This window comes from Erythrolamprus reginae, chromosome 1 (genome assembly GCF_031021105.1).
Source record: "Erythrolamprus reginae isolate rEryReg1 chromosome 1, rEryReg1.hap1, whole genome shotgun sequence".
Classification (NCBI taxonomy): domain Eukaryota; kingdom Metazoa; phylum Chordata; class Lepidosauria; order Squamata; family Dipsadidae; genus Erythrolamprus; species Erythrolamprus reginae.
The window spans coordinates 83,973,462-84,001,213 of NC_091950.1; the positions used below are offsets into that span (position 1 = coordinate 83,973,462).

Here is a 27,752-nt window from a genome sequence, read left to right on the forward strand (position 1 = left end):
TTGCTTTGGATCCACGAATAACAATTATTTTCCACACCTTTAAAATTATATGTCTTATTAAAAAGAGTTGCATGAAGTCCAATTGATATAAGTCAGGTCTTATATACAACCTTGGAAGCCTGTGCACAAAAATTAGATCATCCAATTAAAAAGTTCCAAGAACTTCCCTCTAGTATGGAATGACAAGCCCAGCAACTACTCTAATATTTCCACATCAGAAGAGGATGCAATACTTATCTTCAGAGTTTGCAGCCCTTTTAAAGTGCAGCATCCATATTTTTGTTTGCAGGCCAAATTTTCTTAATGAAACCAACTGTGCACATGCAGTATATTCAAGGTGTTGGATATTACCTTTAAAGCCCTATTTATGGAACCGCCTTCCCTATGACCAATAAAGGCCACAGAGTTGGCCTTCTCTAGGTCCCGTCTGCCAAACAATGTCTGTGGCAGCTCTGTAGCTTTGGAATCAACTGCCTCCGGAGATCTGGATCATCCCCACCCTACCTGTCTTCAGAAAAGCTGTCAAGACCTGGCTTTTCCGGAGGGCCTGGGACCATGAATGAGAGTATGTATGACTTTTTTAGGGGTACAATGTATTTTATACTGATTTTGTACTTCTTTTGTTTGTTTTACATTGTTGGTATTTCTCATGACCGTAAGCCGACAAAGTCCTATTGGAGTTGGGTGGCAGATAAATCCAACTAACTAACTAAATAATAAATATTGAGGATATATACATATAAATCAGGATATTTCCCTTTTCTATGGGCACTGTGGGACTTCCGACTTCAGATCGACTGAATTCTGAAGCATAATACACCAGACAACCTGATTGTGGAGAAAAAGAAAGTATGGATCATCAACATCACAATCCCAGGGGACAGCAGAATTGAGGAGAAGCAGCTAGAGAAATTACTGAAATACAAAGATCTCAAAATCGAGCTGCAACGACTTTGGCATAAGCCAGTGAAAGTGATCCCAGTGGTACTTGGCACGTTGGGCGCAGTCCCAAAGGATGTCAGTGGACATTTGAAAACCATCAGAATTGACAAAATCTCCATCTGTCAATTGCAAAAGGCCGCTTTACTGGGATCGGTAAACATAATTCGCCACTACATCACGCAGTCCTAGGTGCTTGGGAAGCGCCCAACTGGTGATGAAATACTAAATCCAGCATAGTGATCTCGTTTTCTGTGTTGTACTGACGATAATAATAATAATAATAATAATAATAATAATAATAATAATAATAATAATAATAATAATAATAGTAAATGCTATTGCTAATTCAGATCTTGCCCACGGGGCTTAGAAGTGAAACTCAAAGAAGCCGCTAGCATGGAATCACCTTTCGCTTTTTCGACTTTAGCAAACCTGCCAACACCCACCAGACACCCAAGCGATGACTTAAGAGACGGCGGGAAATAGCGCCGTGTGTGGCACTCGCTTTCGAGCGAAGCGGAGCGCACGTGTCGGGGGGAATCGCTGGCACCCAGCGCATTTCCAAAGGATCTGGGTCTACATTTCAGAGGGAGAGGGAGAAGCCGTGTCAGCCTGTTCACACGCCTAAAAGCAAGGCGTCTTAACACTTTTTTCAAGAGACAACTTTCAGTTTGCCTCTTGGGTGGGGGTAGGGGGAAGGGACCTTTGGAACAACCATGACTTGGATGACCGAGAATCTCCATAGACCTAGACAACGTGTCTCATGTCGCCCTGGAGACGGATCGCGTTATTCGCCCGCCCACCCCCTTTCTGCCCAACAAACATAGAGACGATTTATCGCAAGGCAATTCCCCATGAACTTCAGGGAGGTTTACGTCCGAAGGCAGAACCGTATAATAAAAGGGGCCTGGTGGAGAAATAAAGCCGGCAGAGTCCAGCCGAACAAGGAGGGAAGCTACCAAACAAATCAAGCGAAGCTCTCACCGCGTAATTTAAGCATTCCCAAAACCTTTTCGCTTCCTGCGCGGTAGGATCTCAAGCGGCCACCGTCCACCGCATTTTCCCTCCCTTCGTCTTCCCGTTCCGAAGCCCTTCCCCATAGTCGCGTTTCAATGACGTCATTGACGCAAGGCCGCGCCTTTGTTTCGTAAAAATGTTTGTTTCAAAGGAGCCAATGAGGGAGAAAGTAGGAAGGGAGGGAGAAGTGGAACGTGCTAAATTTGTACCTGTGGGCTTTGCGTTCTATTTTTTTATACCTTACACTTTTGTATTACTATTTCTGCATTTAGGGCTAACTTAAGACCCGCAGATTTATGAAGGCCCGTGTTATAAATTTGAACTGCTGATCTGCAGCTAATGGAAACATAGGTCTTTCCATAAAATTTGTTAAAGTCAGAAATGTGCTACCAGATTCTTATATTTGAAAGAGAAAGAGTTTTTACATAATATAAAACTACTTGATCACATCAGGTTTGTGTGTTTATTTATTTATTGGATTTGTATGCCACGCAACTCCCAATGGAAAGGGTGGCTCACAACCAAGGAATAAAACATCCAATGCAACATTAGGAAGGGTGGGTGGGTGGGTAGAAAGAAAGAAAGAAAAAGCTTTATTGGTCAAGTGTGATTGGACACACAAGGAATTTGTCTTGGTGCACATGCTCTCAGTGTACATAAAAAGATAACATACATTTGTTGAGAATCATGAGTTACAACACTTAATCTCAAATAAGCAATGTGGAAACAATATTAATAAAAAAATTTAAGGATACAAGTAACAAGTTACAGTCATAATAAGTGGGAGGAAATGGGTGATAGGAATGATAAGGAAAAAATAGTAGTAATAGTGCAAACTTAGTAAATAGTTTGACAGTGTTGAGGGAACTATTTGTTTATCAGAGTGATGGTGTCTAGTTGTCTTGGTGTGCAGTGCTCTGTAGCAATATTTTGAGGGTAGGAGTTGAAACAGTTTGTGTCCAGAATGCAAGGGGTCAGTAAGTATTTTCACAGCCCTCGTGCAGTATACAGGTCCTCAATGGAAGGCAGGTTGGCAGCAATTGTTTTTTCTGCAGTTCTGATTATCCTCTGAAGTCTGTGTTGGTCTTGTTGGGTTGCAGAACTAAACTAGACAGTTATAGAGGTGCAAATGACAGACTTAATGATTCCTCTGTAGAATTGTATCAGCAGCTCCTTGGGCAGTTTGAGCTTCCTGAGTTGGCGCAGAAAGAACATTCTTCGTTGTGCTTTTTTGATGATGTTATTGATGTTAAGTGACCATTTTAGGTCTTGAGATATGATGGAACCTAAAAATGTGAAGGTCTCTGCTGTTGATTCTGTGTTATCGAGTATTGTGAGTGGTGGTAGGATGGGAGGGTTTCTCCTAAAATCTACCACCATTTCTACGGTTTTGAGTGTGTTCAGTTCTAGATTGTTCAGGTCGCACCACGAGGTTAGTTGTTCAACCTCCCATCTGTATGCAGTTCCATCATTGTCTCAAATGAGACCAATCACTGTTTTATCGTCTGCAAACTTCAATAGTTTAGCAGATGCATTGTTCGAGATGCGGTCATTGGTATATAGAGAGAAGAAAAGTGGTGAGAGATTATGTCCACTTCAAGTTTAATAAAATAAAGTATCTTTAGTTTGGGAAACCTTAAATAATAATAATTTATGCAAACTGATCTGTCTCATGCCAATGGTTCCATTATATATTCTACCCTCTATAAGTTGTAAGTGTCTTCCTTAACTTTGGGTCTTCTACCAGAGGCCTGGAAGTTTAAGGATACTGCATAGTATCTTAGCTGCTAGCATTCCTGACATCTGTTTGAGCTACTTTCCCACCCTAGGAGTCACAGCCCCAAGAGCTCCTGCTGCCACTGACTTTTATTTTCCACATCCTTTCTACTTCCTCATTCAGGCTGCGGTACTTTTCCATCCTCTCATACTACTTCTTCCTGATGTTTATTTATTAGATTTTTTTATCCCATATTTATTACATTATAAGTAACTCAAGGTGGGGAACATATATTGCAGTAAAAACATAAGTAAAGCTGTTGTTGGCTTTCACCGAATATTTGAACAAATATGCAGGTTGTTATACCCAGTCAGGATCTCTGAAACAATTACATTGCTCAATATAAACAATAAAATTGGACAGTGGTTATCATGCACAGCCTGCTTTACAATTCAATGGCCAAAAGAAAGGTGGAAAAATACAATTGCTGCCTGTGTATAAAACACATTTTAGCTTTCTTTCGAATGATTAAACATGTTATTTGCCAATTGATATGCATCGGTGTGAAGATGTGCCCTTTCCATCAATTGATAGGATTAGGGTTGGAAGACAGAAGACACAAGTGATAATAAATGTAGCAGTGCCAATTTGGCTTAGTGATTAAAGTGCTGGCCTAGAAAGCAGAAGACTGAGTTCTAGTTCTGCCTTAGGCATGAAAGCCAGGTGGATAACTTTGGACCAGTTTCTTTCTCTCTCTCTCTCTCTCTCTCTCTCTCTCTCTCTCTCTCTCTCTCTCTCTCTCTCTCTCTCTCTCTCTCTCTCTCTCTCTCTCTCTCTCTCTCTCTCTCAATATTCTAGCGAAAACAAATCTAATATTAAAGAAGCACATAACAACCCTATCATATTTAAAAAGCAAACAACACATACATACATAATTGGATAATGATTTTGTGTATCATTACTGTCCCCACCTCCAAAACTCCCCACTTTCAAGAGCCAGGGTGGCACAGCAGGTAGAGTGCTGTACTGCAGGCCACTGAAGCTGACTGTAGATCTAAAGGTCAGCGGTTCAGATCTCATCACCGGCTCAAGGTTGACTCAGCCTTCCATCCTTCCGAGGTGGGTAAAATGAAGACCCGGATTGTGGGGGCAATAGACTGGCTCTGTTAAAAAGTGCTATTGCTAACATGTTGTCAGCTGCCCTGAGTCTAAGGAGAAGGGCGGCATAAAAATTGAATGAATGAAAAAACAAACAAACAAACAAACTTTCATCCTATTTTGTGTTATTTAACCAGGTTTGAGAAACACTGATTTAGATGCCATGATCTAAAAATGTTTGACTCTTCTTAGTTAGTTAGTTAGTTAGTTAGTTAGTTAGTTAGTTAGTTAGTCAAGTACGTGTTGGTAGTATACAAAGATATAACAATGTTTATATACATGATACTAGTAAGAGAGAAACATTAGGACGGGACAGAAAGCACTCGGGTGCACTAACGCACGCCCCTTACTGACCTCTTAGGAATCAGGTGAGGTCAACAGTGGATAGTCTAAGGGTAAGGTTTTGGGGATTAAGTGATGATATTACACAGTCACGTAGTGAGTTCCATGCATTAACTACTTGGTTACTAAAGTCGTATTTTCTGCAGTCAAGTATCTATCAATCTATCTATCTATCTATCTATCTATCTATCTATCTATCTATCTATCTATCTATCTATCTATCTATCTATCTATCTATCTATCTATTGGATTTGTATGCCGCCCCTCTCCACAGACTCGGGGCGGCTAACAACTTTGACAAAAACCAGCATGTAACAATCCAATACTAAACAACTAAAAAAACCCTTATTATAAAACCAAACATACATACAAACATACCATGCGTAAATTGTAAGGCCTAGGGGGAAAGAATATCTCAGTTCCCCCATGCCTAATGGCAGAGGTGGGTTTTAAGAAGCTTACGAAAGGCAAGGAGGATGGGGGCAATTCTAATCTCTGGGGGGAGTTGGTTCCAAGGGGCCGGGGACGCCACAGAGAAGGCTCTTCCCCTGGGTCCCGCCAAACAACATTGTTTAGTTGACGGGACCCGGAGAAGGCCCACTCTGTGGGACCTAACTGGTCGCTGGGATTCGTGCAGCAGAAGGCAGTCCCTGAGATAATCTGGTCCGGTGCTATGAAGGGCTTTGTAGGTCATAACCAACACTTGTGTGCTCATGTGTTGTTGTGGCTCAAGCTGAAGTAGTCATTGACAGGAAGGACATTATAGCAGATGATTTTATGGGCTATGCTTAGGTCGTGTTTAAGGCGATGTAGTTCTAAGTTTTCTAAATCTAGGATTGTAAGTCTAGTTGTGTAGGGTATTCTGTTTCAAATGGAGGTGTGGAGGGCTCTTCTAATAAAGTATCTCTGGACATTTTCTAAAGTGTTTATGTCCAAAATGTGGTATGGGTTCCAGACAAATGAGCTGTGTGTGCTGCATGTTTTTATTTTTGAAATATTTTCTCATTACCAAATAATAGTTGCTTTAAAAATTGCTTTTTTTCATGCTCAAGGCCACAACTTAAGTCTGAGCATTCCATTTAGTGCTATAGAAATCTTGTTTTGGTCTGTCAGGTCTTGCTGGTGACGTAAGATCATTTGGTGAATGCACGTAGAATAGATTTCATTAGATAGACCAGTAGAGCTGAATGGGAAAAGGAAATGATTCTGAGGCCAAGGCTTCAGATTGTTATTCGTTGTCCTTCTGTTATCAATGCAGAAATAATAGAGGATCAAGGCTGTGGGAGTTTACAGTTAGGTCTTAAAGGATATTAAAGATCGTATCTAGACCAATAAATCATAGCTTGGAATTTGGATTGTACTGCTAGCATATCTATGTTTGTGAAAGTAATATCAAAACATATATAAAATTAAACCATATCCCTGTTTTTATGATGCTTGTGGATTTCTTATAAAATTCTTGCCATTAGAATGTGTGATTTCTAGTAAGTGTGTTATGCATAAAGTTAGTTTTAAACTATTCTGGATCTAAAATTCGAGGGACTGGCTTTATGACCTCAAATAATTTTCACAAAGGGAGACAAAACATGTACAGTATACCAAGAATAACCTTGTGAATATTTCACACACTATTTTTTAAATCCTGTAACCTTGGAAATGAGACATTATTAAAATTTAATTGTAGCATTCTGGGTGATCAGTCCTTATCTTTTCCACACAAACCTTTTTCTGGTCCCATTTTTTTGATCTTGTATTTTTTTCATCATCTCTAGGTGACATCTCATTTGGATAATGTGCGATGCACCTTAAAAGTATGAAATGTGCCCAGGTTTTAAACAATCCACTCCCTGTTGTTGCTTCAATCAGATTCTGCATTTCTATAAAGCAAACAATAGTTTCGCTGTCTGGCTTAATTTGGCCCTAAGAATAGTACTGCAGTTGGACAGGGTAGAGCTGTTTACTAATCTCTAGTTTCCAGCAAACATCTCACTATGCCATTTTCAAGTTGTACTTAGAGCATGTTTCATCCTTTTTTTGTTATTTCATATGCAAATGTTGCTAAAGCAAAAAAGTCAGCAATTACATGGGGTACAATTAGTTAAGATTAGTTAAGAGGTTAATTTATTCCTGTCACAATGTCTTCATAATTGAGAACTGATACATCTCTGCTCTGGCAATCTCACACTACTCACCAGAGCCTACAAAACTTTTGCCAGATCCATCCTTGAATATACAGTACTTCATCTGTCTGGAACCCATACCATATCTCGGACATCAACACCCTTGAAAATGTCCAAAGATACTTCACCAGAAGAGCCCTTCACTCTTCCACTCGAAACAGAATACCCTACAAAAGCAGACTATCAATCCTAGGTCTAGAAAGCTTAGAACTACGTTGCCTAAAACACGATCTAAGTATTGCCCACAAGATCATATGCTGCAACGTTCTACCTGTCAATGACTACTTCAGCTTCAATCGCAACAACACAAGAGCACGCAACAGATTCAAACTTAATATTAACCGCTCCAAACTTGACTGTAAAAAATATGACTTCAGCAACCAAGTTGTCGAAGTGTGGAACTCATTACCTGACTCAGTAGTGTCAACCCCTAAGCCCCAACATTTTCCCTTAGACTATTCACTGTTCACCTCACCTGATTCCTAAGAGGTCAGTAAGGGGCGTGCATAAGTGCACCAGTGTGCCTTCCATCCCCTGTCCAATTGTCTCTCCTTATTTATCTTTTCTTCCTTTCAAATATGTTCACCTATGCTTTTATATCTTTTCTTCTATTCTTTCTTTCTTTATATTATTACATATCTATTCTCTTCAATGTGTATTATATATTGGACAAAATAAATAAATAAATAAAATCAGTGTGACAGGACTGTTGGGGTGGGGCCCTTGGTTCCAACTTGCAAGGCAGCAAATCTTTGCCTCCTAAATCTGTTACCTATTGTAATGCTACATATACTAACAGCAGTCCCAAAAGTGCTTTTTTCAAGAAGCAATTGGACTTTCTGGTTTTCTTTTGAAGACGTTTTCGCTTCTCACCTAAGATGCTTCTTCAGCTACCATGACCTGGATGACTGAGAATCTCCACACACATATAGTAACAGCAATTCTCCATATGTAACATTTTACTTGCAGTTGCCCCAATGCAAGTACCAAATAACAGCTTGTAAATTCTTTCAATAGAAGAGAATGCATGTAGCACAGGGTTGACTTGTGATGTCCTTGGTACTCTCTGAGATTTATGGTTAGTTTGCAATTGTTTTACTACCCAATGAAGTAACACTAACATTGGTTAGTTAATAAAGACCAGAACACATCCCTTTCAGCAGCCAATGCCAGAATAAAAAGGGAGTAATATTTATTTATTTATTTATTTATTTATTTATTTATTTATTTATTTATTTATTTATTTATTTAGTTAGTTAGTTAGTTAGTTAGTTAGTTAGTTAGTTAGTTAGTTAGTTAGTCCAATACACAATACATATTGAAGAGGATAGACATGAAGTATTATATACTGTATAAAGAAAAGATATAAAAGTAGAGAAGATAAATGATATACTGTATGAGATAAGGAGAGACAATTGGACAGGGGACGAAAGGCAGGCTAGTGCACTTATGTACGCCCTTTACTGACCTCTTAGGAACCTGGAGAGGTCAATCGCAGATAGTCTAAGGGAGAAATGTTGGGGGTTAGGGGTTGACACTACTGAGTCCGATAATGAGTTCCACGCTTCAACAACTCGATTGCTAAAGTCATATTTTTTACAGTCAAGCTTGGAGCGATTAATATTAAGTTTGAATTTGTTGCATGCTCTTGTGTTGTTGCGGTTGAAGCTGAAGTAGTCATTGACAGGCAGGACGTTGCAGCATATGATTTTGTGGGCAATACTTAGATCGTGTTTTAGGCGTCGTAGTTCTAAGCTTTCTAGACCTAGGATCAAGCAAATAATCAAAGCCGAAATAAATATTCAAATCAAGGAACTACTAAGGAGCAAACCACATTCCCACCAATGCTGTCAAAGTAAATAAAAAAGGAATCAAACTCCACATTCAACAGCATTGGTAATGTTACTTAGTTTGCACTTCTTTGCAAGCATCTTGTCAGTCAAGGTGAGTGCACAGTTTCCTTGCCCTCCATTTATCTTTTTGTAATTGTAAGTTTCTGGTCAGCTATGTCTGCACATATATGTGCTCCTTCCTTTCCAATGGGTAGTTTGTAAGGACCCAGAAGGCCACTTGGAGAAGTGCTAATGGTTAAGTTTCCATTGTTTGGTTTAAATGTAAGTACTTAATTGGTTTGTGTGCTTACTAAGTAACATGATGTTCCATATCCGTTGAACTGGTCAAAGAGGACATCACAATTTTTAAATTATTCACAATAATGTGTATCTCAGGGTTAACATCTTGCATTATTAGAGTTTTTGAACTTTAGTTTTTGGGTTGCAAATGCTTATTTTCCATTCTAACTTTGTATTCATGCAGGGCTTTTGGAGAAATGAAGTTTATTGATTGGCTAGGATCATATATGCCCCGACAGATTGGTTAGCTACTTGTCCCCAAATTTTTCAGAACTCCAATGTCTTATATTGCCAAACAGAAGCTGTTTTCATATGACAGCTACAAAGACCAACAGTGCATTCCTAAGAAAAGATGCACCTGCTTTAAAGACACATATATTTGCATTTTTGCATAACCTGAAGCACCTTTATCAAATTATTTCCAAAGTACACCATAATTCCAGTATTTAAGGCTTACAGGATGTTATAGGAAAGAACATTTTTACTACTTTATCAGTCAACAAATCTTGGAGAGGCAGTTGGAAATGTTTTCTACTCTCTTGCAGAAAAATGACCATGCTTGAAAACGAAGATATTTCTACTGTTTAAAAAGTTATTGGAAAGCAAGTTGAAAGTAACTATAAACAACATTAAATCTGCTTTAAAGCTTTGTTGGATTTGGAAACCACACCCTTCTTTGTCCAAAGATTTACTTAGCTATCAGACTTTCTAATAATGCAAGACTTAGCATTTGTTTACATGCCTGCAGTGCTAGATTTAGAAAAAGGTAAGTAAGCAAGCTACAGCTTAGGGCATCACAGGATGAGAAGCCTCTGAAAACAAAACAAACTTAAGTTTGATTATTTACATATTGAATTTTAATTTAACGGTATTTATAATGCAAATAAAACAAAATATAAAAAAAATAACTTGTTCTTTGATTATGTGCTTTTTGTAGCATTTTTCTCAAGTAAATAAGAGCTTTATTGGTATTTTAATTTTCCTTTCTGGTAGGATAAATCATTGTGACCTAGCTAGCAATCACCATGTTTCTTTGCAAACTTTTGTAGACTTCTGCACAAATATCAGGATGGGTGTCTTAGGCCAGTGTTTTTCTTACAAGCATTAGATGATTTACTCCTCTTTCTTTGAGCTACCTATCTCTGCTGTTTTACCCACTGTAAAAAAAATGAAATTAATATAAAAACAGCCGTGGTGAGACTTTTCAGGATAGGAAGCCACTAATCCTATCCAATGTGGTATGTTATCATATCCCATCACAAAGCGGGGTGCCATTTATCTATCTATCTATCTATCTATCTATCTATCTATCTATCTATCTATCTATCTATCTATCTATCTATCTATTTAATGGATTTGTATGCCGCCCCTCTCCGTAGACTTGGGGCGGCTAACAACAGCAATAAAAACAGCATGTAAATCCAATATTAAAACAGCTAAAAAAACCCTTATTTCTAAAACCAAACATACATACAAACAAACATGCCATGCATAAATTGTAAAGGCCTAGGGGGAAAGAATATCTCAGTTCCCCCATGCCTGACGGCAGAGGTGGGTTTTTAGGAGCTTACGAAAGGCGAGGAGGGTGGGGGCAATTCTAATCTCCGGGGGGAGTTGGTTCCAGAGGGTCGGGGCCGCCACAGAGAAGGCTCTTCCCCTGGGCCCCGCCAAACGACATTGTTTTGTTGACGGGACCCAGAGAAGGCCCACTCTGTGGGACCTAACCGGTCGCTGGGATTCGTGCAGCAGAAGGCAGTCTCGTAGACACCCTGGTCCGGTGCCATGAAGGGCTTTATAGGTGATGACTGGAAATTGATCGGCAACCAATGCAGACTGCGGAGTGTTGGTGTTACATGGGCATTTTTGGGAAAGCCCATGATTGCTCTTGCAGCTGCATTCTGCACGATCTGAAGTTTCCGAACACTTTTCAAAGGTAGCCCCATGAAGAGAGCATTACAGTAGTTGAGCCTCGAGGTGATGAGGGCATGAGTGACTGTGAGCAGTGACTCCCGGTCCAAATAGGGCCGCAACTGGTGCACCAAGCGAACCTGGGCAAACGCCCCACTCGCCACAGCTGAAAGATGTTTCTCTAATGTGAGCTGTGGATCGAGGAGGACCCCCAACAGCCTCCAGACACTGGCACATCACTTCCACTGCTTCATTGACTGGACATGGGGTGGAGATGTAAAGCTGGGTATCATCAGCATACTGATGATACCTCACCCCATGCCCTTGGATGACCTCACCCAGCGGTTTCATGTAGATATTAAATAGCAGGGGGGAGAGGACCGACCCTAGGCACCCCACAAGTGAGAGACCTCGGGGTCGACCTCTGACCCCCCACTAACACCGACTGCGACTGACCGGAGAGGTAGGAGGAGAACCACTGAAGAACAGTGCCTTCCACTCCCAACCCCTCCAGCCGGCGCAGAAGGATACCATGAACAAGAAGAGTCAGCTAAGCATGTCTCCAAAATTATTTCCTCAATTTAGTATGGTGTAAACAGTAAAAGTTCCCTTCTACAACAAAAAAACCCCATGATGACAATGTCAAGAAGAAGCCAAATCAAAATAGGACACTAGGCACCCACTGACAGCCTTCCTTCATCAATGGGAAGGGTGTGCTTTTGAGGACTCCTGGTACCTACCTGAATTAGTTCCTGCAGTTTTCTTGTCAAAGATTTTGAAAGTGATTTGCTATTGCCTCTTTCCTAGGACTGAAAGAAAGTCACCCAGATGATGACTAGAATTCAAACTCTGGGTTTCTATCCTGATGCTTTAACCATTACAGTATATAAAATTGGCTCTTAATCAATAGGGAGCTCAGAGTATTTAATGTTGCAATTCACCTCCATCTGAAAATAAAATCGATTGATCTTTGATTAAGTGCTGTCAAGGCGTTAACAGGATGATCTATTCTCTATTTATTGTGCATTCATGTCATGTCATGTTATTGGCATCCTTCAGTCTTGAAAGACCATGGTATCATGCTCTGGAAAGAGTTCCTAAAACAGCATTTAGTGTGGCTAAAAAGGCCAATCCGAGAGTGGCAATCCCTTCCACACTGAAAGCAGATCCATTTTATCCCCTGGCCTGTCCCCTGGATTTCACTGTTTCCGGGAATGCTTCTTTACTTCAACTGCCAAACAAGTGTCTCCTCGAAACGGAGAAGGCCATTCTGTGTCTTTAGCCTCCAAGCTGAATGATCAGAGGTCAAGGTTTCCCAGCTGCTAATGTCCATTCCCAAGGCCTTTAAATCCATCTTACAGATATCCTTATATCGCAGCTGTGATCTCCCTCTGGGGTGCTTTCCTTGCACTAATTCTCCATACAGGAGATCGTTTGGAATCCAACCATCAGCCATTCTCATAACATGCCCAAGCCAGCAAAGATGTCGCTGTTTCAATGATATATAAATGCTAGAAATTCCAGCATGTTCCAATACTGCACTGTTTCAAACCTTGTCATGCTAGGTGAGGCCAAGGATACTTTGGAGGCAGCGCATATGGAAAATATTCAACTTTCTCTCCTGCCATATATCTACCATGTTTCTCAGAATGAAGCATTACTCATATCCTAATTGTCATTATAAAATGAGATGAATAAATACTTCTAAATATAAATAAATATAACAAATACTTTTACTGAAAGAGTAGTAGATGCTTGGAACAAACTTCCAGCAGACATGGTTGGTAAATCCACAGTAACTGAATTTAAACATGCCTTGGATAAACATGTACACCCTCAGAGGGGGTCCACAACTTGGGCGTCCTCCTCGATCCACAGCTCACATTAGAGAAACGTCTTTCAGCTGTGACAAGGGGGGCGTTTGCCCAGGTTTGCCTGGTGCACCTGTTGCGGCCCTATCTGGACCGGGAGTCACTGCTTACAGTCACTCATGCCCTCATCACCTTGAGGCTCTCTACATGGGGCTACCTTTGAAAAGTGTTTGGAAACTTCAGATTGTGCAGAATGCAGCTGCGAGAGCAATCATGGGCTTCCCCAAATATGCCCATGTTACACCAACACTCCGCAGTCTGCATTATTTGCCGATCAGTTTCCGGTCACAATTCAAAGTGTTCGTCATGACCTATAAAGCCCTTCATGGCACCGGACCAGATTATCTCCGGGACCGCCTTCTGCCGCATGAATCCCAGCGACCAGTTAGGTCCCACAGAGTGGATCTTCTCCGGGTCCCGTCAACTAAACAATGTCGTTTGGCGGGTCCCAGGGGAAGAGCCTGCTCTGTGGCGGCCCCAGCCCCCTGGAACCAACTCCCCCCAGAGATTAGAATTGCCCCCTCCCTCCTTGCCTTTCATAAACTCCTTAAAACCCACTTCTGCCGTCAGGCATGGGGGAACTGAGATATTCTTTCCCCCTAGGCCTTTACAATTTATGCATGGTATGTTTGTATGTATGTTTGGTTTTATAAGGGTTTTTTAGTTATTTTAGTATTGGATTGTTACATGCTGTTTTTATCATTGTTGTTAGCAGTCCTGAGTCCACGGAGAGGGGCAGCATACAAATCCAATAAATAAATAAATAAATAAATAAATATCCACTGTAATATAAAATACAGGAAATAGCATAAGGGCAGACTAGATGGACCATGAGGTCTTTTTCTGCTGTCAATCTTCTATGTTTTTAATTATAATCACTTGGAAATAAGTGCAGTAAGAATTCAGAAATATATGCTAGGTGATGAAATGCACGATGATGATAAACAAATTGGATGGGTAGGGGATGATAAAACGGTGCTGTAAAAGAATATCAATGCAAGTTAATACCCACTCATCTCTTTACATTCTGTGGATGTTCACAGAAAGATGAAGAACACGCAAAAATGCAGATCATTCAATTTTTATTTCCCGCCGAAATGTTCCTTGTTCTGGTAAATCATCTCAACAGTGGAAAACCCAATATAAAGAAAAGGTTGATCCCTGTACATGTAGGCTCAGTCTTTTCTGGCCATCATCCAGCATTCCCACAAACTAAAGCAGCTCCCACAGTGCACAGTCCAAAAACCTCCCTTACAGCCAAACACTTCCGTGCCTGTCCCGCCCTTAGGTAGCTCGCTCTTCGATTGGCTGTGCCGGAGGGAGGGCGTTAACCTGCCTTAGGCAGGATGTCACGTGTGCGACTGGAATGGGAAAACAGAAGGCGCTGGAGTTGCTGCGACCACCTTGAACACCCTGGCGGGCGCTGAAGGGATCATGCCGTACGTTCTCATTAGCACTCAGATCCGCATGGTGAGCAGCTATACGGGACTCTGGGGCTGCAACGGGGGGAGGGAGACAGGAGCGCGCGAGATCAAGCATGCAGTTATTTTGGGAATGTTGAACTTTTGCTGATTGTCTCTCCCCGCCCCCACTGTGAAGAACCCTCCCCCCCGGTGTGTGTGTGTCTGTGTGTATGAGAGAGAGAGGGAGAGAGATGAGAAAAGATATATATACTGCTGAAAAAAATTAAGGGAACACTCAAATAACATCCTATATCTGAATGAATGAAAATATTCTCATTGAATACTTTGTTCTGTACAAAGTTGAAGGTGCACATCAGCATGTGGAATTGATTGTCAATCAGTGTTGCTTCCTAAGTGGACAGTTTGATTCCACAGAAGTTTGATTTACTTGGAGTTATATTGTGTTGTTTAAGTGTTCCCTTTATTTATTTTTTGAGCAGTGTATAAATGTATGTATGTATGTATGTATGTATGTGCAGAGAATAGAATAAAATAGGCCAAGTGTGATTGGACACACAAGGAACTTGTCTTGGTGCAGATGCTCTCAGCGTACATAAAAGAAAAAGATACATTTGTCAAGAATCATGAGGTACAACACTTAATGATTGTCATAGGGATCAAATAAGCAATGAAGAAACAATCAATATTAATAAAAATCTTAGGATACAAGCAACAAGTTACACAGTCATACAGTCCTAAGTGGGAGGAAAAGGATGATAGGAATGACAGGATAGAAAAGAGAGGGGGGGGAGAGATGAGATGAGAGAGAAAGGGTGAGAGAGATACACAGAGAGAGATACACAAAGAGAGATGAGAGAAAGATACAGAGAGAGAGAGAGATGAGATGAGAGAGAAATGAGAGATACACACACCGAGAGAATAGAATTCTGAATTGAATTGAATAGAATAGAATTCTTTATTGGCCAATTTGTCTTTGGTGCATATGCTCTCAGTGTACATAAAAGAAAAAGATACAGATACAGAGAGAGATAAGAGAGAGAAAAAAAGATACACACATAGAGAGATGAGAGAGAGAGAGAGAGAGAGAGAGAGAGAGAGAGAAAGATATCCAGATGCGCTTGGAGCTGATATCTTTAAAAGGAAGGTAAAGGGAAGAATAAAAGAACTGATATCTGGAAATATTCACCAGGCTGAAATATATGGACACCCGCTTCTTTTCTTGCTCATATATTTGCCAATGTGTTTTTTTATACACTTTGGTCCAACCCCTTCATGCCTGGCTTAAGTACTAGACTAGAGACTTGGGAGATTATTACATATCTGAAGTCACTTGGTTCCTAAAATGATTTGATTGCTTATATGTACTTGCACTATCATTAATTGTTTGTACGTTATGATTCTTGACAAACATTTTTCCTTTATGTACTCTGAGAACATGAGCACCAAGACAAATTCCTTGTGTATCCAATCACACTTGGCCAATAAAGAATTCTATTCCATTCTATTCCATTCCATTCAATTCCACTCCACTCCATTCAGTTCTATTCTTTGTGTAATTATCATGCAGTTCTACAGCTGGATATTGTTTTCTTTTCTCATTTGTCCTTTGCTTGGTTGTGCAGATACATGAATGCCGTACATAGGAATAGATTCCTGATGATGATGCTTCTTTGTTGGTAGGATCCACCTGTAACTGCTTCTAGAGCAGTGCTTTTCCCAACGTAATTCTAGATGCGTAGAAACTACAACTTTCAGAAATGGAATTGGCTGGAGTTCTTGGAAGTGATAATCCCAACACCTCATGAGTTTGGGGAGATTGCTCTAGAAAGTGTCAGAGTTGCAATTTCTTGGATTGGTTTAATCTCTTTCTTGAAGGAAAAAGGATCAAAAGTCACTGTGCATTTTTACACAGTGCTTATGTGTCTTTGGATATGTTTTTGTAGCTCATAACCATTTCATGAAACCATGAATCTGATTGGATTATGACACAATTATGTGGCAATACATTTGTTAGACTTGCTATTGTGTGAATCCATTTTTTAAAAACAAGATATCCTCTGATTACTTATTACTATAACCATGTGCTTGTATCTTTCAATTTATATTGTTTTTACTTGTTTTCTAGTATGATTTGATAGCTTAGTAACCTTAACTATCACTAAATGTATCTTTTTATTCTTGATGAATGTATTTTATTTATTTTATTTTATTTATTTATTTGCATTTATATGTTGCTCGTCTCAGGGACTCAATAAAACAACAATAAAATAAGATACAAACGTTAAAACCCGATAATAAAAACATTCATCCATCAATCATTTTTTTCAATTTTATTCTCCTTATGTACACTGAGAGCATATACACCAAAGACAAATTCCTTGTGTGTCCAAACATTCTTGGCCAATAAAGAATTCTATTCTATTCTATTCTATACTATTCTATTCTATTTTATACTATACTATTCTTTACTTTTATGTACATTTCAGATGTGACTAGCCTTGCTTATATAGATTATCTGATCAGTACAGTGATACATGGAAAAATCTACGTGCCACAAATTTTTAATCTTGTAGGTATGCAGAAAATTAATGGTCAGTTGCATCTTCTGGCTACTTACATGTTAGTTTGGAGAAAGGGTTGCAGAGGCTGTTAGATGGGTTACATCGTCCCATTCTTAGGAGAAAATTCCTAAGCTAAACAAGTACAGTAAAGGCCTTTTTCTTCAGTGCCAAGAGAAAAAGATACAGAGATACAAAGATACTTACTGGCTGGAGAATTCTGGGAGTTGAAATTCCTAAGTCCTAAACTTGCCAAGTTTGAAGAATTCTTCTCCAGTGGGTGCATGATATAGGTAATTTTTTTTTCAAAGTTGGAAAATTTAAGATGTTTGTACATCAGTTCCCCAAATTCCCCAAGCAACAGCCACAGGCATAAATCATGTAGCAACCCTGAAATGCCTTTTTAAAAAATGCACAAAAACTGAATTTCTGTGGAGTTTCAGCAAACTAGCAACCAATGAAGGAAGAAAGTGAAATACTGTACTGTAGATGCGTTAAGTTTCTTGTTCATCTCCATCTAACATTTCCCCCCTTTTCTGGCAATAGGCTGAATGTTGAGTGATTATTTTTACATCCAGTACAACTCTCAGCTACTAAAAAAACTTTTTTCAAAGAAGATGATGCTCCCAATTGCAAAAAGTTCTTCCCCTGCTATAGAGGGATCAATGCCAGCCAACCTTCAATATTGATTTGAAATGTATGTTGAAAAAGAACAAAAGCCAGGAACCCCCTCCCCCCCAAATTATTTCAAAAAGATTGATTGAAAAGATTCCATGCTGTCTCATATTCAGTCTGTAGGGAGAGCTATAACAATGTGTAATTATATGTACCTGCGTAGTCTTGCACACAAATAGCTAGACTCGGAATAACTTTATCCTCTCTTGAAATTATACTAATTGGCATATATTAAAATGAAATTTTGTTGTATACAACTCTCAGAGTCCAATACACATGACAAAAATATAAATAAAAAAAATAAAAAATTCCGCATATACCCATATATATGACACACAGTTCTAAGTAGGTAAAAGGGACTACTGTATTGTTGCTAACAATGATTTACTTTGGTTTTATGTAAAGGAAAAAAACCTTGTGTCCTGAAAGTGAAGTCTTGTGGTTCAGAAATTAAAATAACTCTAAAAAAAAGGTAGACTATCAAGTGCCTGAATTTTAATCATTTGACTGCAGGGACACTGCAAGAGCCATAACCTCAAGGACTGGTCATAAATACCATTTGTTTAATGCTTCTATGCTTTTGTAGAAAAGTGACCAGAAATTGTGGTGCACTATGAATAGTGTGCAAGTATGAACTAGCAGTTGTCAGCAATCAAACAACTACTTTGTATTAACTCTATAGTTTCCTGCGAATGTAACAATGTCACTGGTTCTTTGACAAAGTGACAAAATTAGTGTCAATGTGGTTTACTTGGATTTCAGTAAGGCATTTGACAAAGTAGACCATAACCTACTACTAGATAAAGTAGAAACATATGGGATGTACAGCAACACCACCAGATGGATTCAAAACTGGCTAACCAACTGCACGCAATGGAGTACCCCAAGGCTCTGTTTTAGGCCCAGTACTCTTCAACATCTTCATCAATGACTTGGACGAGGGGATAGATGGGGAACTCATCAAATTTGCAAATGGAACCAAACTGGCAGGAATAGGCTCAAAATAGAGAAGGGTTTTGACAAACGTGAACATTGGGCAAAACAAAATGAAATTCAATAGTGAAAAAAGTAAGGTTCTACATTTAGGCAAGAAAAACAAAATGGAGGTACAGTATAGGTGGTATCTTGCTCAACAGTAGTAACTGTGAGAGGGATCTTGGAAACCATTTAAAAATGAGCCAGCAGTGTGCAGCAGCTGCCAAAAAAGTCAACACAGTTCTAGACTGCATTAACAGAATAGAATCTTACTCATATGTTTAAGGCATATATTGTTATTTTGTTGTTTTTTGTTATATGTTTTAGTGTATATATTTAATAAAGTCTTTAAAAAAAACAAGGATAGAATCAAGATAAAGTGTTAATATCACTTTATAAGACCTTGATAAGGCTACACTTGGAATAGTGCATTCAGTTTTGGTCACCACGATGCAAAAAGGATGTTGAAACTCTAAAAAAGAGTACAGAGAAGAGCAACAAAGATGATTAGGGGACTGGAGGCTAAAACAGTTGCAGGAATTGGGTATGTCTAGTTTAATGAAAAGAAGGACCGGGGAGTCATGATAGCAGTGTTCCAATATCTCAGGGGTTGCCACAAAGAAGATGGAATCAACCTATTCTCCAAAGCACCTGAGGGTAGAACAAGAAGCAATGGGTGGAAACTAAACAAGGAGAGAAATAACTTAGAACTAAGGAGAAATTCCCTGACAGAACAATTAATCAGTGGAACAGCTTGCCTCTAGAAGTTGTGAATGGTCCAACACTAAACGCTTTTAAGAAGATGTTGGATAACCATCTGAACCAAAGTAGGGTTTCCTGCCTAAGCAAAGGATTGGACTAGAAGACCAACAAGGTCCCTTTCATCCAACTCTATTATTATTATTATTATGTTAGTACAACACAGCAAACGAAATCACTATGCTGGATTTTGTATTTCATCACTAGTCGGGTGCTTCCCAAGCACCTAGGACTGCGTGATGTAGTGGCGAATTATGTTTGCCGATCCCAGTAAAGCGGCCTTTTGCAATTGACAGATGGAGATTTTGTCAATTCCGATGGTTTTCAAATGAGTTGTGAATGGTCCAACACTAAACGCTTTTAAGAAGATGTTGGATAACCATCTGAACCAAAGTAGGGTTTCCTGCCTAAGCAAAGGATTGGACTAGAAGACCAACAAGGTCCCTTTCATCCAACTCTATTATTATTATTATTATGTTAGTACAACACAGCAAACGAAATCACTATGCTGGATTTTGTATTTCATCACTAGTCGGGTGCTTCCCAAGCACCTAGGACTGCGTGATGTAGTGGCGAATTATGTTTGCCGATCCCAGTAAAGCGGCCTTTTGCAATTGACAGATGGAGATTTTGTCAATTCCGATGGTTTTCAAATGTCCGCTGAGATCCTTTGGCACTGCGCCCAGCGTGCCAAGTACCACTGGGACCACTTTCACTGGCTTATGTCAGAGTCGTTGCCGCTCGATTTTTAGATCTTCATATTTCACTAATTTCTCTAGCTGCTTCTCTGATTCTGCTGTCTCCTGGGATTGCAATGTCGATGTTCCATGCTTTCTTTTTCTCCACAATCAGGATGTCTGGTGTGTTATGCTTCAGAATTCGATCAGTTTGAAGTTGGAAGTCCCACAGTAGTTTTGCTTGCTCACTTTTTTGGGCTTATGATCCCACCAGTTCTTTGCCACTGGTAGATGGTAGTTCTGGCACAAGTTCCAGTGGATCATCTGTGCTACAGCATCATGTCTATGCTTGTAGTCAGTCTGTGCGATCTTTTTGCAGCAGCTGAGTATGTGATCGATTGTTTCATCTGTTTCTTTACAGAATCTCAATCGATCACATACTCAGCTGCTGCAAAAAGATCGCACAGACTGACTACAAGATAGACGCGGTGCTATTGCACAGATGATGATGATGATTATTATTATAATTATAAACATTTTATATACACATCATTATACAAAAATAATACAATGAAATATATGAAGTCTTACAACCACACAATAAAAAGGAAAAAATAAAGTGCATTGTAGTAAATGTAAACTAATATGGGCAAGTGTGCAAAGCTGAGCACTAGTAAGCCTATCTCAACCTGAGGGCAAAAGTATAGTATTGGAGATTTTCATAAACCATCTTCAATTGTGGTTTCTGCCAAGTATCAAATTTTGCAAATAGAATAAGTGGTATAATGAAATAATGGGATGATGCTAATATTGTTTTCAATACAGAAGTGGTCATTTCTCTGCAGGAAGTTGGACCTACAATGGTTGGTGATGAACATTCAGATCCAAACTTGATGAACTATCTAGGGGCCATTAAAAGAAACATGTTGGGAAATCATTTGTAAGTATTCTTCTTTTTGCTTTTTGCTTACATCACCATTTGTTAATCCGTAATTTTCACAACACAAGAGAGCTTTTCCAAATCTGGTGCCCATTCGAGTGGAAAACATGAACAAACAATATATTTTTAGCCAAAACTTTTTGGTCATCTTTATTCCTTTGCTCTGGTAAAAATTGTGTACATTCTTCAGGATGGATGGATAATTCTGATGCATCTAAGATATTTGTTGAGCTTTGTAAATCATCATTTAAATTAAAGCCCAAAAGACAGCAATACTAGAATCCTACTGACTCTAATGATATGTCAGTGAAAATTTCATCCAGGTGCAGTGACCAAGCCATTTCCCTTCAGTTTTTTTCTTGCTTTAATCCTCATCATTATTCCAAATTGGGCCTGTCTCCCATCATAATACATTGGCCTTCTGCCAGTTTTATGCCACCTGTTTTCTCTATACTTACGCAACCTCAGAGATTGCAAAATGCTAATCGTTTGAGACATCATAAATAAAAGTGAACACAAATATACAGCTTCTTAAGTTACAATATAGTTGTTTTGGCTTGACATCATGTTTAACCCAGGCATTGTGATTTATAAAATATTAATTAACACAATAGTTCAACTCAGCCAGTTGTTCTTTATTGAATGAACTATGAATGAAACAAAGCCTGTCTTACTGTAGTACGTATATTGGATTCGTTTTCAGGACACAATTTATTTCTGAAGACCTAGAAAAGAAATATATAATCAGTTGAAAGCAATGTTTTAGGATTGAAGGTGAGAAATAAGGAGTGTTTTCCTTTCCTATTAACTTTTCTCCACAGGTATTAGAAATAAAATACAGTGGTACCTCTACATTAGAACATAATTTGTTCTGTGACCTGGTTCTTAAGTAGAAATGTTTGTAAGTAGAAGCAATATTTCCCATAGGAATCAATGTAAAAGTAAATAATGCGTGCAAACCTATTAGGAAAGAAATAAAAGCTTGGAATTTGGGTGGGAGGAGGAGGAAGAAGAGGAGGACAGTCGCTGCCCAGAGCGAAGGGAGCGTTTCTTTTTTCTGGGTGCCAGAAGAGGTTTATTCCCTCTCCAAGCACCCAGAAAAAGGAAAATGCTTTGTTCGCTCTGGACTGCCAAAGCCTCCTTAAGCACCACCGAAAGGCTCCCCTGGCAGCCCAGAAAAGCCCGAGGTGGCCGGGATTAAAGGGGGAATAGCAGGAAACTGGGCGGGCCTTCGTACCGCTCTCAAATTTCCTGGGAATTTTTTCCAGGCTAGGGTTAAGTAGAAAATGGTTGTTAAGAAGAAGCAAAAAAATCTTGAACACCCGGTTCTTATCTAGAAAAGTTCTTAAGTAGAGGGGTTCTTAGGTAGAGGTACCACTGTATGAAGAAATCATAAGCATATTTACTTATGTAGTTCAAAAGCATTTTATGTTACAAGTCATTTTATAAGCCACCTTAAGCTTTTCATCATGTTGATGTTTGCATCCTTTGACTTTCAATTGTTAGTGGTTTCAGAGCTCTAACATGCAAGCAAGCTTAAAAGCTCAAATGTGAAGTTGATGTCGCAGTTTTCGGAGAGGGGCGGCATATAAATCCAATAAATAAATAAATAAATAAATGTTTAAATAATGGTAGGTCTTACTTTGAAGACGACTCTTCTATTTGGAAGATTGTCAGATGAATATCTCTTTGAGGGTATATGCTCTTTGAAAGGTTGTGCAGACCAGTAGAAAGGCAAAGGCCATGAATACATGAGCCGAGGTGGCGCAGTGGGTAGTACAGTACTGCAGGCCACTAAAGCTGACTGTAGATCTGCAGGTCAGAGGTTCTAATCTCATCACTGGCTCAGGGTTGACTCAGCCTTCCATCCTTCCGAGGTGGGTAAAATGAGGACTCGGATTGTGGGGGCAATAGGCTGGTTCTGTTAAAAAGTGCTATTGCTAACATGTAAGCCGCCCTGAGTCTAAGGAGAAGGGCATCATAAAAAAAATTGAATAAATAAAATAAAAATAAATAGACCTAGGGAGATTTTTTTCCAGCTATTGGGGCAAAATATGTTTTATTTTAATGTTAAGTTTTAAAAAAATTATTAATCAAATTTAGATTCTCCCTACCTCCCACACAGAGTAACTCTGGGTAATGGGAAAATAAAATATTAAAACATAAAAACGTGTATATAAAAATTATAGAAGAAGCAAAGATTGTTTGGATTCAGAATTAAAAGGCAGAGAATGGAAAGCCCTTCAAAGTGCTAACCAGCCTCCCAGCTGTGTGTTGCTCAATTACCCCCAAGCAAAATGGCAGAGAAAGGTCTTTAGGTGTTTTTGAAAAGCCAGGAATGTGGGGGCCCTCCTCTCCTCTTGGGGAACAAGTTATACTAATTATGCATATAGGAAAATTAGCATAAGCCTGTTTTAAATAAATCTATGCTTTTTTTTCTTGACTTATATACCGTAAGCCAGAGGTCTTCAAACTTGGCAACTTTGAGACTTGTGCACTTCAGCTCCCAGAATTCTCCAGCTGGAGAATTCTGGGAGTTGAAGTCCACAAGACTTAAAGTTGCCAAGTTTGGGGACCACTGCCATAAGCAGTTCCTCCTGAGGGCTTATTCCAAATCTTATCATCAAATATCTTTGCAGTTTTTGCAAAGGTGTTTGGTTCATGTGGCTTTAAATACTATTCACTTTCTTGGTGGTAAGATGCAAATTTGGGTGCATTTCTCAACAATGCCAAAAATAGTGTCATGCTTTGTTGTTACCTATTTGGGTGCAACATCATGATGCCCATGCAAAAAGTGCAGAATATGTGTCCTAACGACAGAGTGCTTTTTTTGCTATTCGTGCCTCTACTTGTTCTCCTTTCCCTTCTTGCTTTGCAGTGGGGACTGGCTCCTTTTTCACATAAATAACCAGAAGAGGGGAAACGAACAGAGCCCCAGGGAGACCTAACATTGTGACTGCAAACTCTGCATTTTGAAAATACTAGCAAGAAGGGTCAGTTCACAGATGAAAATAGAAGTACAAATCCAATAAATATCAAAGCAAATTAGGACAGAACTGTATTGGTAACAATGTCATAACAATGAAACTGTTTTTAAACGGTATAATCTCTTGTTGACTTGATTTGTTTATTGGGACAAAGTGTATAAAAACGGGCAAGCTTTTAATTCTCCAAAAAGAATAAGGGTTTGTGAATAAAGCTTGTCTCTAGACTGCAGTTACTTTCCAAAACTTGTGTGATCTTGTATTCATTCACCCAAGGTTTCAAAAATGTAGGGGGATCAAAGACCCAGAAGATTAACCTTAAACTTTGATCAACATAATAAATTTCTGTTTAGCCTCTTTTACTTTCTAGTTCTTTTTAGAAGGGGATGACAGAGAATGAGGTGGCTGGATGGAGTCACTTAAGCAGCAGGCGTGAGCTTAAATAGACTCCAGAAGATGGTAGAGGACAGGAAGGCCTGGGGGAACTTTGTCCAGGGGGTCGCAATGGGTTGGAGACGACTTTGCAACTTACAACAACTTTCTAGCTTTACAACTTAGTTCTTAGAACGACAACATCCATTTACATTCTCATCAATAGGGATACAAATTATTTGGAATTGTTTTTTAAGCAATCTTTCCATTTTGTTTAAATGTCTTGTTTACAACAGCTGGGAATATTATGTGAATGATGCTCCACGAATCGTCTTGGACAAGCTGGAGACGTGCGGTTATCGAGTGATCAGCATGACAGGAGTGGGGCAGACGCTGGTGTGGTGTCTTCACAAAGAAATGACCGAGAATTGTGCTTTTTCTCCTTCCCCAAAAACTGTTGTAAACCACCCAGCATAAGCTTGAGATTGCATCGCTCATCTTCAGGCATTTTAAAGTGAGACTTTATCAAAACCTGGCTTTAAAATCATAAACACTGCTACATCATCGTAAGAAGCATCTTTCAAACAAGCTTCACAGCCAATTTGAAGCTGGCAGTATTAAATGTTATCTCCATGTTATTGAATGGCGACAGCTTGGCATTAAATCCACTATATCAGTAACAGTCTCAGGTTAGATCAGGTGTGACATAGCAGAGAAGAATGCTCATGCATAAAATGGTTTTTAATATTGATAGGGACATTACCATACAAATTTACCTCTATAAATTACATGATGTGCTTAAAGTATACTACAGTGTTCCCATTCAAGAGAGTGAGTAGGATCTTGAGATTGTGATATGTGGTTTTTCTATTAATCTCTACATGTTTTAAAATAGAACAGAAAATATTCTTTAAATAGTTCTGTATAGTTTTTAATTGTACCAATTTGCCTTTTCATTGTTGGGGTTATTTACACTGTGTTTGCTGAAATCCATTCCTAAATAGCTCATAGAATAAAAAAATTACTAAAATCAATCTAACATATCTCAAAATGTTTGTTACCAGGCAGTTTTAAAATGCCACCAAAGCCTGTAACATACCATTTGACAATTTTGAGCAAAAGTCTGAAATGATGAGTATCCCAAAAGGTACACTAATATATGCAACTTGTATATTGGTAGGTAATGGGACTAATACATTGGTCTAGTGCAGCATCTCTCCTTCATTCAAGGAGCTGTGTTAGTTTCACACTGTTTTGTTGCTGAACTGGAAGTGTCAAATAATTAACTCTCTTCGTAACAATTTACTTTGGTTTACATTGCACTGTCAATATTGTTCGGTGGTTCTGTTTCCTTGTGATATAAGTAGCTATGAATGACCCCCAATAATATTTAAGAGTCCCAGATAAGAATTGACAAAATAAGTGAGATCACAATTTTGCCATGAAATTTAGCTTGTAACTCAGCTTTCAACCAAAATGAATTTTACAGATTACAAAGATAAAATTAAGATAACTATAGAACAAAAGGGTATGTTACATCTAACAAATATGGGGATTTATAAAGAATATGTTAGAGAGAAGAGCACAATGATCCTTTAAAGTCAGACGTGCTATGACTTGCGATGAGTAGAAAAAATTTTCTATCATAAGAGAAATGTGTTGTAGAGCACATTTGGTTCAATGAGTCGGGAAACATGGTGATGAACAAGGAAGGATATATTTTTTTGAAAAGGCAGATTTTCCACTTTCTCTATAAATTCCAGATGTCACAGTAATTTAACACTGAAAAACTTTAAATAGATTTTAACTTTATCCCCGTAATTAGGGTGATCATTGGAAGATTATTCTTCCAAGAAATCTACTGTAGTTTTGAAGTTTTCCTTCAATAGTTTTTATTGATTTAAGCAAAAATGCTTATTGATTATAAGCAAAAAAATGTGTGATAATGCCATTTCCCCTTCTACTATGTACAAGACTCTTCTTCATCTTCCTGTTTCATCTTTTCAATTAGCTTCTGCCTCTCAGAAGCTTGTCGCATGCGCATCATCACAAGGCTTTCATAATCCCTCTCAGAAACCACTGAATCCTGTGGAAAGAAGTGACTGCCGTCAGTTTCAGAAGCTCCATTAGGTCTTTCATACATAATTATGTTATTCTGGATAAACTATTATTGAAAGCATCGCCGCCACCACCACCACACAAGAGAATCTTTCAAACGTCTATAGAAATACAGAATTTACAGTTGGCGCAGCTTAATATTACTAATTATTGTATACTGGCAATTTAATTGGTTTTCAGCAAGAAACATTCTTGGCATTTTTAGCTGAGCTTAGAAATTATAGATATTAAAATTACTCTTTATAAACAAAACAAACTTTGCACAGTACATTATTCATCAGGCTGAAAAGTGCTAAATATAATATATTTTTTAAAATATCCCAATAAGTTTAATTCATACAAATTATTCAAAATTGAAGTCGCATAAGATCCCACATATTGAAACATGGCTTAGAACAAATTATTATAGATTATGTTCTAAAGATTCTATTTACAAGGTGTGTTTCATTTTAGAAAAGCTTACAGTTGGTCTAAAGAACAGTGGTTAAAACATTGTCGTATTTCTTGAATGTACAGTCCTTGATCTACATTTCCTCAGCAACCATTTGAAGATAAGCATTGAACCAATGGTGGCTACAACCAGTCCTTAAGAGTTTTGCCATCCCAAAACCCCCATGGTCATATGAGCACTAGGCAATTGGTGCACATTTAGGACCTTTCTTGCCAGCTTCCTCAGAAAAAGCCTCCCAACCTCTGCTGCTCCTCTCAGACACCATCCCTGACCATCCCTCACCTACAGAGCAGCCCTTGCACGCTCCCTGATCCATGTGGTGCTTCTCATGTCCCCTGCCTGACATGTGGAATTCTCATGCACCTCACCCATTTTCCCTGACCAGCCCCTCCTGCACATCTCCTTGCTCCCTTCCCTACCCAGCAGAAACCATTTACCAGCCTGCTGCTTTGGAATTTGCAGTCCCCCCCCCCGCTAATTTGGGGTATGGGAAGCTGGCAAGAAATTGCCTTGCCTAAACTGGGGGAATCCTTTAGAATCAACAATCAAGAC

At 39.0% G+C, this 27,752-nt stretch overlaps 3 protein-coding genes across 4 annotated transcripts in view; 1 reads left to right on the top strand and 2 right to left on the bottom strand.

Annotated features, from left to right (window-relative positions):
• The window catches only part of RMDN3 (regulator of microtubule dynamics 3), a 36,371-nt gene extending 34,329 nt beyond the window's left edge, over positions 1-2,042 (bottom strand). The window contains exon 1 of the mRNA XM_070756941.1: positions 1,927-2,042. The gene's annotated coding sequence lies outside the window, so the exon portion shown is untranslated. The remainder of the gene's footprint in view (positions 1-1,926) is intronic.
• On the top strand, positions 541-27,005 carry GCHFR (GTP cyclohydrolase I feedback regulator). 2 transcript variants are annotated; one of them, XM_070757019.1, is made up of 3 exons: positions 541-565; positions 21,161-21,275; positions 24,928-27,005. In XM_070757019.1, exons 1-3 carry the CDS (start codon positions 556-558, stop codon positions 25,106-25,108), a joined length of 306 nt encoding a protein of 101 aa, XP_070613120.1. In that variant the 5' UTR covers positions 541-555; the 3' UTR covers positions 25,109-27,005. The 2 variants fall into 2 exon arrangements, with proteins under 2 accessions (XP_070613120.1, XP_070613111.1); XM_070757010.1 differs by lacking the exon at positions 541-565 and adding an exon at positions 14,570-14,737 and having other exon boundaries at positions 21,181-21,275.
• DNAJC17 (DnaJ heat shock protein family (Hsp40) member C17) overlaps positions 25,355-27,752 on the bottom strand; it is a 35,755-nt gene continuing 33,357 nt past the window's right edge. The window contains exon 11 of the mRNA XM_070756984.1: positions 25,355-26,717. Coding sequence (XP_070613085.1) covers positions 26,595-26,717 — 123 coding nt within the window. The 3' untranslated portion in view covers positions 25,355-26,594. The remainder of the gene's footprint in view (positions 26,718-27,752) is intronic.

Coding starts and splice junctions, on each gene's coding strand:
- GCHFR (XM_070757010.1), top strand. CDS start 14,702: ATGCCGTACGTTCTCATTAGCACTCAGATCCGCATG. Junction 14,738..21,180: donor TTAGCACTCAGATCCGCATG/GTGAGCAGCTAT, acceptor ATTTCTCTGCAG/GAAGTTGGACCTACAATGGT. Junction 21,276..24,927: donor AACATGTTGGGAAATCATTT/GTAAGTATTCTT, acceptor TGTTTACAACAG/CTGGGAATATTATGTGAATG.